Below are 12,413 nucleotides of genomic sequence, written 5' to 3'. Positions count from 1 at the left end.
TGAATGAACATATAGCTGGATTTTGTACTAAGGAACGCTACTCCCAGTCTAACCCTAGTAGTTTTGGAACGTACGTGCCTAGGTTGTGTACCCAGTTTTTATTTTTGTGTGTGTGTTTTTGTCAGTTTTTGTTTGAAACGATCTGCTGGTCAAACAAAAAGCTCTGGCATCTAATTCACTGAAATGTAAAATACATTAAAGTCTAGTCAGGAGACATTTCAGTGCCCTTTGTGGACATTTTCCTCTAGTTGTGCAAAGAAGCTGATGGATGCAGTTTTTACATACATTCAGAATCAATTGTTATGTAAGATGTTCCCTTCATGGTTGTAAAATCATCTGTTAAGCAAAGAAAGACTTGATGCTTTTGCATTACTTATGTTATTACTAGCTTTGTCTATTAGCCCAAGCATTGTGAAATTAAATGTTGAAGATGCATGTATGCATAGGCGACTATTGCCTTCTTGATATTTTAAACAGTTGTTATATTGTCATTACATTGTGAGTCAAGATGTTGTTAATTGTAATTCAGAGTTGCTGATTCCTTGGTGTTTGGTTTCCATTTTTACTTTCTGGTTGAATGGAGCTGATGTCAAACTTTCTAAGTATATATGGTTACTTCGTAAAGTGTGGTTTATTTAAAGAACAGCATCTGAGTTTCAAGCCTCAGACTGCATGTGTGTGACCTGTCGGGCATCAGCTGTTGGGTTAAATCTCCCAGTGCAGGTGCCCGTTATTTTTATAGAGAATATCGATACACTTTTAAAGGCTTAATAATGTCAAGTGTAAATTGACAGTTTTTTGTGTGCAGATAATATATAGACAAATTATATGAATCGTAAAGAAACCATGCATTAGAACAGTCTGTGACTTTTATAAATATGTATTGCATGATGTCTTCCTCGGTTATATGAAAATATATATGTATTCCTCATCTGAAGTTTTTTTTTGTTTGTTTGTTTGTTTGTTTTTTGGTGGTGGTTTTATTTTTTGTTTCTTATTTAAAGTGATGTTGCTTTACTTTTGTAGACCCCTGAAAAAAAGCTCTCTGAATCCTCGAGAGGGAGAAAGAGGAAAGCAGAAAATCAGACTGAGAGCAACCAAGGTGACAAATTATATAGATGTACATTAAAGGTAAATGAAATATGTTATGATATATTTTTTTTCTCAGTTTTCTAACTTTATTTTTTTGATGCAGGAAAAGCTGTTGTACGTGGACCCAAAATTAGTGATTATTTTGATGTAAGTTAATTTTTCTTGGCATTAGTCTAGTCACAGAACATTCAGATTTTAAAAATGTGTAACATATAGTTAGTATGTAATTAAGTTTTTTTTATTAAATATATTTAATAGTAATTTAATACTAGTTGGGTATAATACCAATAATAAGCTTGGCAATAATAGTCTATTTAAATCACTTGATTTATCCAGTGGTGACATGGAAGGCCACTAAAGATAACAGAACCATGCACTTCTGCATGAAACAAAGAAATATACAATTGTGATTGTGTTTATTTTCCTTCACATAATAAAACAACCTGAAATGTAACCAGCCAAACAAACCTTTTGCCATAATTGGTGAATAATTGTTAATTATTTTCTCTGTTTTATTTTGTTAAACCTTTTCAAAGACCCACGTTAATAGTGCTAAGTATTTTGCATAATGTATGTACAGTCTGGATCTGCTGCATTTTAACTTATGTCATTATTGTTTAGGTTGGTTTAATCAATAAGTTGCTTATGATTTCAATCTGTCATAGGAAGCTTTTGTATTTAATTTTCTATTGCAATAGCTGAATGGTACTTTTCTACATTTATCTTGTAAAACAGTCTTAGAGACTCTTTAATGACCTACTTTAGTTTAAAATAAATATATATATTTTGTTTTATATATATATATATATATATATATATATATATATCGAAAAACAATGCAATGAAGTAGAGGATGCTGTGACGTGTTTTGCTCATGCTGATGTCCTTTGCCCAGTTCCAGGGAGGGAACGGGTCCAGTCCGGTGAGAGGAGTCCCTCCGGTTATCCGCTCGCCTCAGAACTCACATTCACATTCCACCCCCGGCTCCACTGTGAGTTCCCCATTCTGCATAGGATATTTCATTTGTTAATTATTGGTATTTTTGGGGGACGTTCACTGATTGTAAAGGAAATAAATCCACTTGCTTTGGACCCTTTACAATAAAATACTTTAATGTTAATATATTATGTTTTTTCTACATGGATCGGTGGTTTGAGTCCTGTATTATGGGCTTGTGATGTTTTCTGTCACTCTTGAGGTCTTTTAATGTATGTGTTGTAATTTGTAAGTGAAACGTGCTAATACTATATTCCTTTTTCATTGCAGATTAGACAAAATAGCCCATCTCCAACTAGTCTGTCTTTTGGGGACCATGTTGTAGTACATCCAAAACAGTTGTCCATTAAATGTGTTCAGGTAATTATGAGTAAACTACTTTACTGTTTTTTAAAGAGTGTTTTTCTGTCAGTTATGAGATCCCTTCTTATGTATCTTTCTCTTCACAGACTGATCTTACGGTGCTCAAGTTAGCTGCCCTTGAAAGTAATAAGAATCTGGACCTAGAGAAAAAAGAAGGGAGAATAGATGATTTGCTTCGGGTAAGGAACACTACTCTTCTGTCTCATGAAGAACAGATTGCAGAAATGTATGGCTTTTACCTGGATCTCAGAACTTTGTTCATTTTTATGGAATCATTGACGGGGGTCTAGTTTGATCCATTACCTGACTGCAGCTATATTTCTATCTTTTATTTTTAATATCTTGGAAAAATAGCTGTTTTGTTACAAGAACAGCACATCAAGTAGCATTTAATTGTATTATAACGTTTAATCAGCCTGAAGCCAGGGTCCTTTCATTCACATTCCTGTGAACACTGAGTCTTAAAAAAATAAAAATAATAATGATAATACATAGGTTTTAAGTTTTGTCTTCATGAAGATGTTTAATATTTTAATGTATTTCTAAAATTATTCCATTTAATCATTTCAAGGTTAATGTATTTTTCCCCACAGGCAAACTGTGATCTCAGGAGACAAATAGATGAACAGCAGAAATTACTTGAAAAGTACAAGGAACGCTTAAATAAATGCATCACCATGAGCAAGAAGTTACTTATTGAAAAGGTAAGTGTGACTCAGCCACACAGCCCTTTACTATTCTGATATTTTTTCAAATTTACTGTACATAACCATAAATACATGTAAAATGTATAATTAGATATTTAAATATGTAATTTGTTTGGGAAAAATTGTGAATTTGCACCATTAATGCTTTGTTTCTTCTCAATGTATTACTTTCAAAGACTTTTTCCCGAGTTGGTGCTGTACATTTTTATGTAGTTGGTTGATCAATCTAGATGAGTACAAATAACTTCCTATTAAGTGAAGGTTATGTTTTTGTGGTTTTGAGCAACCTAAATTGAAAATATTGAAATAAATTGAAATATTACCAGTATCTTGCTAGGACCATCGATTTTTAATCACTTTTGTAATTACAATTTCTGTGTTTTATAATCGCCTGGAAGTGTATGTGGCGGCACTGGAAGGCCTATTAGTAACTTGGCATGAAAAGCACAGTTCTTAGTGGATGTTTCTAAAGGTCTGGTTAACCTTGATTACTTGCGCCTCTGCAAAACAAATCTTTGGTGCCATGATGGGAAAGATAAATAACTTTCCATGTTAAGCGATAATACCGTTCCATTTGAATTTCCTAATGTAAGACATGAGATTTGTATTTTTCTAGAGTACACAGGAGAAGCAGGCGTGCCGGGAGAAAAGCATGCAGGACAGATTGCGGCTTGGCCATTTCACCACAGTTCGGCATGGGGCCTCCTTCACAGAACAGTGGACAGATGGCTTTGCATTTCAGAATCTTGTAAAGTGAGTATGTTTTAGTTTAGAAACTGGAGGGGCTGTTAACCTGTGTCCATATTTATTTAGATGAAACTTCTGTCAAAGGTGACTAAAAATAATCTGTGCTGGATTGTTGCAAAAGAGGTCTTGAAGGCTCTCACCTTTACGCTATCAATATAACATCTTTTTAACACTTGAAAGGGGGATGTATTCACACAGAACACAGGAGACATTTAGTGTGGAGATCCATTATTAATTTGGCATATGTCTATACACTGAGTGGACACTTTATTAAGTACACTCCCTTTCCATGAAATAGACTGTGCATTCAGTGACAGCAACATGTGTTCAGTCTATGCTTTTTGAATCCAGTGTTCTGTTTGCGCACTATTCAGAGAATTGTCAAGACACAAGGTTTAAGTGACTCTGAATGGGGCATGGTTGTTGGTGCCAGACACGCTGGTATGAGAATGTTGGAAACCCTGCTGTGGTTTTCACCCAGATAGTGTTAAGGCTGTATTGAGAATTGCCCACCACCCAAAAAACATCCAGCCAACAGCGGTCCGGTGGTCAGAAACAGTTTTTTGAGAAAGAGGCTGACACAACTTGTGCAGAGTAACAGTGGGCTACAGACGGTCAAATAACTGCGGAGTACCACAGTGGTGCTGAAAGAGGCATATCAGAGCGCACAACTGGTCATATCTTGTCATGGATTGGGTATAGCAACAGATGGCCAAACTCCTGTCCCACTCTTGTCAGTGAAATCAAGAAACTGAGGTTGCAGTGGGCTAAGGAGCACAAACACTGGAGAATTTGTAAAACATCACCTAGTATGATGAATTCCGGTTCTGGTGGGAGAACTGGGATTTGGTGACAACCGCACCATATGGATCCCTTCTACTGGGTGTCAACATTGCAGGCTGGTGGGGGTGGTGTGATGGGGTGTGTCTTCGTGGCACACATTGGGTCCCTTGATAGGAGTGGAGCAAAGTTTGAATTCCACAGGATATCAACATCATTGTCGATCAGGTGCATCCCTTCATGGCAGCAGTGTATCCATCTGTGAATGGGTTCTTTCAGCAGGATAATGCCCCATGCCCCAAGGCTAGGATTGTCCAGGAAAGGTTCTATGAATATGACCGTGAATTCAGCGCACTGCATTGGCCTGCCCAGTAACTAGATCTCAATCCAGTTGAGCATCTTTGGGATGTGATGGAACTATTAGGAGTAGAGATCCACTACCAGCCAATTTGCATCTACGGGAAGAAATGGAGTCGATATGGGCCAGCATCCCTGTGGCCAGCTTTCAACACCTTGTTGAGTCCATTCTTGATGAATTCAGACTGTTCTGAGGGCAAAAGGGGGAGCAACTTGCTTTTAGGTCAGTGTACCTAATACAGTGGCCACTCAATGTGTACATTTAAAACGTGTAGCTTACATAACAGACCAGTACAGTCCGTAAATGTTAAACTGCAAGGATTTAGTCATGGGTATTTTTTTTTTTTTTTTTTTTTTTTAACCACGTAGAAAGTTGTTTTCAAATCTGTAAATTTCCATCCTACTTGACCACACATTGCTTTCATATAGAGTCAGACTGTGGTAGCTTAAACCGCAATCATCCTAAACATTAAACCTTCCAGGTAGCAGGTCGGTGATAAGGTTGTCTACCCTGAATGGATTTGTCTTTTGCTTTATCCACATAAAAATCTAATATTACTGAGCTTCCTTTTAATGTCTTTGTCTGATCCAGTCGAGCATGATAGTTGGTGCTGTAAAGCATTGTTAGTGTCTGATTTGTACCGTCTGTTAGAGAACTAAATAAAATAACATGTAGGCTATATATGTGTATTTTTACACATTCTAGTTTGAAAGCAGTAAAAAGAGGATTGAGCAAACAATTGAAAGACAATGCCCACTATTAAGTCCCAGGATCAGACCCCGTAGCTCTTGCTGTAGTAGATCTTGATGTACCTAACCTGTGGATGGATGTCAGTAACTGTAATGTCAAACTTTGTGGTTTTGTTCTACAGGCAGCAAGAATGGATAAATCAGCAGAGAGAAGAAATTGAAAGGCAGAGAAAACTGTTGGCCAAGAGGAAACCTCCGACAACCAACAACTCTCAGACCCCGACCATGAACTCTGAGCCAAAGCAACGGAAAACCAAGGCAGTCAATGGAGCCGACAATGATCCATTTCTCAAACCTAGCCTACCTCAGCTGTAACTATCAACATTTACTTCATTTAATTTAGTCTATTATGTATATGTGTATATAGTATTTCCCCATTGCTCTCACACCTATCCTGAGTTCATAATAAGGGAACTGTTAAATCAATCAAGTTAATCAATACACTTTTTTTGAAAAATGGTATTGTTGTTTTTTCTCATTTTCCTTCTTTAAGGTTGACTGTAGCTGAGTACCATGAACAGGAAGAAATATTCAAGCTTCGACTAGGGCATCTCAAAAAGGTCAGGATCCATTACATATTAACAATATATTGATTGATTGATTAAACTTTTTATCGTGCTTGCAAGTATGGAGAAGCTTCAGTATCTTTTTAAAAGGGCCACGGTCCTCACTGTTATTTACTTATGTGTATATTTTTTTACTTTGTAAATTGTCACTCAAGAAGTGTCCCACCTAATAGTTCTGTCATTTAAAACATTAGTATTTTATCAGGGAAGAGAGAGCCAGGTATACACTGCCTCATTTGCTGTTCAGGAGGTGATTTTTATATTATTTGTATTTGGTGTCATTAGGAAGAAGCTGAAATCCAAGCTGAACTTGAACGTCTGGAAAGAGTACGGAATCTGCACATACGGGAACTGAAGAGAATAAATAATGAAGATAACTCGCAGTGAGTTTCAACCTACACTCTTAGGACACTGGGCTGAGCTAGTGTAATTAGTTAGGGTTTGTTCTGGCTTTTCTGGGGCCTTCTTCATAGCAGAATAAATACTCTTTCATGAAGATCTCTCACTATTTCAGCTCCCATCATATTGTGTCAAGTTCAAGCAGCCATCTTAAATGTCTTTGGATCAGGTTGGGATTCCCAAAATGAAGGATGTAATTGTTCCTAAAATAACACTTCAGCATCACACAAAGTAGAACAATTGGGCATTCTTCTTAAATTTATATACACATCTGGGAAATAGGTCCTGCATCATTAATTAGGGTAGGGCCTATACTATTGCATGTATTATTCCATAGCATATATCATTAGATAGCCTCTTTTTGTGAGCTTTCAGATTTCATAAAAGGTCCTTTTGCTGCAAGAGTATGAGGTTGAAAAATGTAATTTCCTTTTTATTGTTTTTTGAAAAATGCTTATCAAGAGAACATTCATTTTTAAAGTTACGAAGCACATAAAGGAAGGGTAAAAAGATATTTTTTGTAACAAACTGGTAAAAAATGTTTGCTCATTAATGCTGTTTCTGTTTTTAAGGTTTAAAGATCATCCAACTTTGAACGAGAGATATCTATTATTGCATCTTCTGGGAAGAGGAGGCTTTAGTGAAGTATATAAGGTAATTTTATATTAAATTCTAATGGAAAGAACACTATTTATGGGAGCACAATGTTTGGAAGTTCAACAACATTTGGTTTTTTTTGTTTTTCTTTAGAAATGTCCCACCTTTTAATAGTGCTTTATAGTGTCCTAATTGTACAGTTTATGCTACTTCAGTTCATTTTCTGTGGTAAATATAAGCTTGGGGCCCAAGGAGGTTAGTTACTGAGCCTTTTGGATATTTTCCATTTTCATCTAACAAGTTTATAGGTCACAAGTGAGGAGGGCGTGATTACCACATTTTAAGGCATAAGGCTATACCAAACTAAATCTGTAAACTGGGACACCTGAATAAAGAGGCAGCCTAAGTAATGGCTGAGGGTGGGAGGGCTTGTCTTGTTGCCTCTGCTCACACAACACCTAGGTACAGCTCTCCAAGTTGTCATATTGACACAGACGTGTTATTGGTGACCATCTTTTCTGAGTAAGTTAGACCAAAGAGTTGCATGAGACTGACATTCCTTGGTCAAACCCGTGTTTTTGGTGCCCCTGATGTTTAGGCCTTTGATTTGTTTGAGCAACGGTATGCTGCAGTGAAGATCCACCAGCTCAATAAAAACTGGAGAGAAGAGAAGAAAGAAAACTACCACAAGTATGTGATTCTGTTAAAGTTTTCGATATGGAAATGGAAAACCCCATGCAAAATCCACAAAGGCCTAAGTCTCCTGCCCACGTGAGCCATACCACCGGACTCCATTGGATTTGTTTGGAATTTGCATTTTGTTTTTATTAAGGTTCTATTTTTACATTAGGATTCACAGCTATTAGTCTGTTTTTCTACCGGTTTTTCAGTTATTCAAACGTCTTTTTGATGATAATACTAACTCTGTCGGAATAGTCTTCTTGCTACAGTTTAATATAATGAGTAAAGAGTAACGAGTTTCTGTTTCCGTTGCAGGCATGCCTGTCGAGAATATAGAATACACAAGGAGTTGGATCACCCCAGGATAGTGAAATTGTATGACTATTTCTCGCTCGATACAGACACGTGAGTGCACGGAATGCTTCATTGTTTTACTTCACTGTAAAATCGTTACAACTTTACAAATCCCTTTTCCTGGGAAAAGTACGTGCTTTGTCGCTAATACACATGTCTTCCGCAGGTTTTGTACAGTGTTAGAATACTGTGAAGGCAATGACTTGGACTTCTACTTGAAACAGCATAAGCTAATGTCTGAAAAAGAAGCCAGGTCAATTGTCATGCAGATTGTGAATGCACTACGATATCTGAATGAAATCAAGCCACCTATCATACACTACGATCTCAAGCCCGGTAGGTAAAAGCACGACTGCAAGGCAAATGGGTTTTTGTTCCTGGCCGAAGAGCAGTTTACACTTATTCGAAGGAGAGAAAGTAAAAGAACAGAATTTTAATTTTGAATGTTCTTAGGACCTGCTTTTTATGTTGTCCCCCCCTCCCTATAATATCTACTCCTATGCGCTCATTGGTATATTACTCTAGATCTGTGTTCTCTGTAAAGGCAGTCGGCAGTATAGGGACTGGACACATCACTAACCGCAGCCTGAGCTTTATTAATTGCTGCTTTGTATTGATAAGTGCGCCTCATGTTACTGAAAAGGATAACTTCAGACCCCCTGTTTTCTCTTATGCTAATGTCACTCACTGGATTGTTTTTGAAGGGAACATCCTCCTTGTTGATGGGACTGCTTGTGGCGAGATCAAAATCACAGACTTTGGTTTGTCCAAAATCATGGACGATGACAATTATGGTGTAGATGGAATGGATTTGACATCACAGGGAGCAGGCACCTATTGGTAAAAACAAAACAAAATATGGTTTTATTTATTTTTGGTTATACAAGAGTGTCTGATGTATTCCTTTTGATTTGACTAATTGTGGCTGAATAGCAAGAATTACATTGGCAATGCTGAAGTATCTACAGTTTGCTAAATTAAAACTAGTTTATAATTTTTTGTAGTCTTCTGTAATCTATTTTATGTATTACTGAAGCAAAATTACTATTGTTTACCAATCATAAGTATGCTCAATATCTACCATTTATATAAAGCAGATACTTAGAGCAGCTGTCACCGTGTTATTTAGTTTAAAATGGCAACCTGGTTCACTCTCAAAACAGTGTCTTACCGGGGCCTTTTGTGTGGAGTTTAATAACTGTTTTGTTTTGTTTTACTGAAACGACAGCATGGCTTAATCTTTACAGATTATAATGGCTTCTAAATAATTTAATTAAACTTAATTAGGGAGGAATGCTGTGTTCTCGAAGTGCTTATGTTGAATAATGGATTTGATATCATCGGCTCATTTCAGGTACTTGCCTCCTGAATGTTTTGTAGTTGGCAAAGAACCCCCCAAGATTTCCAACAAGGTTGATGTCTGGTCTGTCGGAGTCATTTTTTTCCAGTGTCTTTATGGAAGAAAGGTACGTGTGCTCTTGTTTTTCAACGCTTGTTGTTGTCTTTAATGTACTGGAAGTGCCTAACACTTTTGCTTTTATTTCAGCCATTCGGCCACAATCAGTCCCAGCAGGATATCTTGCAGGAGAACACAATACTAAAAGCTACAGAAGTTCAGTTTCCTGTCAAGCCAGTTGTTAGTAATGAAGCAAAGGTGAATTGTTTAACTGCAATTTTATGCATTTGCTACTGTTTTTATTTTGTATGTGTCTGTTGCCCTCTAGTGGTGATTTACAACACACAGCTGTGAAATGCCTACATGTTCATCCACATTTCTCTTACAATGACTGTGTTAAAGTACTTGGTTCTAATTGGTCATTCTCTGTGTTATTGGTCTCACACTCAGCGTATGTCTTATAATATTAGTGTCTGATGTTCCCTTCATGTCGTACTCACTGCCCTGTCTTTTTTTTTTTCCCACGTCTTTACCTCAGGCCTTTATAAGACGCTGCCTGGCATACCGAAAGGAGGACCGGTTCGACGTTCATCAGCTGGCCAGTGATTCCTACCTGCTTCCTCACATGAGGAGGTCAAATTCTTCAGGGAATCTGCACATGGGGGGCTCGGTCCCTCCCGGGCCTCCGTCTTCGAGTATCATTTCCTACTGAGGATCTGTGCCGACTGAAGTCCGGCGTGGTGTTTTGAGCAGCTTCCTCCTACAGGACCTGGAAAGTGTTAAAGCAAGCATCACCTGTGCGTGTATGACCCGTTTGGGCCCGTGTCAGCTGCTTTGTGATTGGAGAGGAACGGCACCGCACTGGCTCTCCGCTTGGGCTGTACTGACATAGAGTTAAGGGCCTTAGCAAGGTAATGAATTATAGAGCACTGCGACAGAGTAGCCTGAAACGGGACTGGTAACCGAGTACTGTTACTGGTTGGCTGAATAGTGTCCGATCTGGCACAAACACTTGACACAGGAGGCAAAAGGGAGAAATTGCAGCCTGCTGTTTTGATTTAATGAAATTTGTGCCTGCCTGGACATGAATAATAGAACTACTATACCTGTATTTAAAGAGCTGTTGGTCTTTTTAAATTCTGATCCTGTAGTGTTTGTTTTAACATCTCAGCAGTTGCATTCCTGTTGGTTTCTGTAAAGCGTTTGCTTTAAATTTTCCTTCTCACCCTTTTTGTTAAACGACCATGGGAATTTTCTGTTACAATGTGAGTGTGTGGCTACAGCTGGCATTATTGATATCCAGGCAGGAGCATGTTTGCAGAATGCACAGAAAGTAACCAAATGTAGACAAACTGCAATGTATAGTATCCTATGCAGGATGATTTAAAAAATCCCTCTTAGAAAAATTGTATATTTATTGTACAGATGTCAATTTCAGTTATTCTTAAATTTCAGCAGTTTAATTTCTGTACAAAGTGTTATTTTTATTTTTTTTTTCTTACTGGAAATTGTCATTTTTATGTCTCCTGGAGCATTTTCATTTGCTGCTATTGATGTTGCTTTTACTTTTTGATAAGGCTGTATGATCTACTTGAGGTACAAGTTGTACAGTTCAGTTAAAAGAAAAAAATAATAGTTACAAGAAAATCAAGGCATGTAATAACTAATTTGTTAGGACACAATTCTTAAAAAGTAAGAGGCCATCGTGCTTTTTTTGGCAATTAATAGGCTGTTATGGTGTCTGTTCTAGGTGGTCGTCCCTATAGAGGCGGCTCTGTGCTGCCTGAGGGGATGATCTTGCTGTAGATTAAAGGGTGTCAGGCACCTCCTCTTCAGACTGACACTAATAAGGTTTAATATTTTGTTCTTAATGTGCTACAAAGCCATTGCTGTGAAATTACAAGAACTGCCTTGTCAGTACAATCCAGTAACTCTGTACATGGTCTGTCTGTTCTGTACATTACCCTGGTCAATGTTATGTCCACGATACTGAATGAATGCTTGTTTGTAATTTCTGCAAAGGAAAACCTGTAACTACAGGTTTCACCTCAATGTTCAGAAGTTAAGCTTTTGCTAATGTTTTTGATGTTGCAGGCCTTTTTTTTTTCCTGTTTTTTTTTTTTTTTTTTTTTTTTTCACTGTACATAAAGAAGAATAACTGTCTCTGAAGGTGCTGCTGAAATTGTAGAGAATGTAGCCAAAAGAGAAATAAACATTAAAAACTGATTTTAATACATTATTGTTTCTGGAAATGTTATCAAGTACATTCTGATTTCTTTAATGGTACATTTAGAGCATGAAGTGCAGCATTTTATCTGAATATCAAAGTAGTAATCATACATTTTCTATTTGGTTGCAGCCTACAGTAGTCTGATCTAGAATAGTTTTTCATCTGTCAAAAGCAATATACACTACAGACCTTGTGTATTTTTCAGTCTGTTCATAGGTTTGTATAACCAACAAACGTAAATACACAATAGCACTTTCAATATATATATATATATATATATATAGGCCTGCCCAATATGTTCTAAATTGTAATTTAGACAGTAAATTAAGTAGCCTTGAATCCCTGCTCTCTGCCCACTAGGGGGCAGAACCTCACTTTCCCCACAACTGACTGTACAA

The 12,413-nt window shown here is 37.2% G+C and overlaps 1 protein-coding gene across 6 annotated transcripts in view; it reads left to right on the top strand.

Annotated features, from left to right (window-relative positions):
- tlk1a (tousled-like kinase 1a) overlaps positions 1-12,021 on the top strand; it is a 29,962-nt gene extending 17,941 nt beyond the window's left edge. For 4 of the 6 annotated variants that reach the window (XM_066687936.1, XM_066687933.1, XM_066687934.1 and 1 more), the window contains 18 exons: positions 1,027-1,102; positions 1,196-1,239; positions 1,988-2,083; positions 2,359-2,448; positions 2,538-2,630; positions 3,045-3,155; positions 3,775-3,911; positions 5,915-6,103; positions 6,286-6,352; positions 6,644-6,741; positions 7,330-7,411; positions 7,953-8,044; positions 8,351-8,440; positions 8,556-8,725; positions 9,094-9,229; positions 9,744-9,855; positions 9,936-10,043; positions 10,324-12,021. In XM_066687936.1, the coding sequence (XP_066544033.1) occupies positions 1,027-1,102; positions 1,196-1,239; positions 1,988-2,083; positions 2,359-2,448; positions 2,538-2,630; positions 3,045-3,155; positions 3,775-3,911; positions 5,915-6,103; positions 6,286-6,352; positions 6,644-6,741; positions 7,330-7,411; positions 7,953-8,044; positions 8,351-8,440; positions 8,556-8,725; positions 9,094-9,229; positions 9,744-9,855; positions 9,936-10,043; positions 10,324-10,497 (1,965 nt within the window). In that variant the 3' untranslated portion in view covers positions 10,498-12,021. Of the gene's footprint in view, positions 1-1,026; positions 1,132-1,195; positions 1,240-1,987; positions 2,084-2,358; positions 2,449-2,537; positions 2,631-3,044; positions 3,156-3,774; positions 3,912-5,914; positions 6,104-6,285; positions 6,353-6,643; positions 6,742-7,329; positions 7,412-7,952; positions 8,045-8,350; positions 8,441-8,555; positions 8,726-9,093; positions 9,230-9,743; positions 9,856-9,935; positions 10,044-10,323 lie in introns of all 6 variants that reach the window. The other 2 variants (XM_066687937.1, XM_066687935.1) reach the window with 1 other exon arrangement.
- The last annotated feature ends 392 nt before the right edge of the window (positions 12,022-12,413 follow it).

The sequence above is a fragment of the Amia ocellicauda genome, chromosome 16 (genome assembly GCF_036373705.1).
Source record: "Amia ocellicauda isolate fAmiCal2 chromosome 16, fAmiCal2.hap1, whole genome shotgun sequence".
NCBI classification, from domain to species: Eukaryota; Metazoa; Chordata; class Actinopteri; order Amiiformes; family Amiidae; genus Amia; species Amia ocellicauda.
This window is presented reverse-complemented; position numbering and strand designations above follow the sequence as displayed.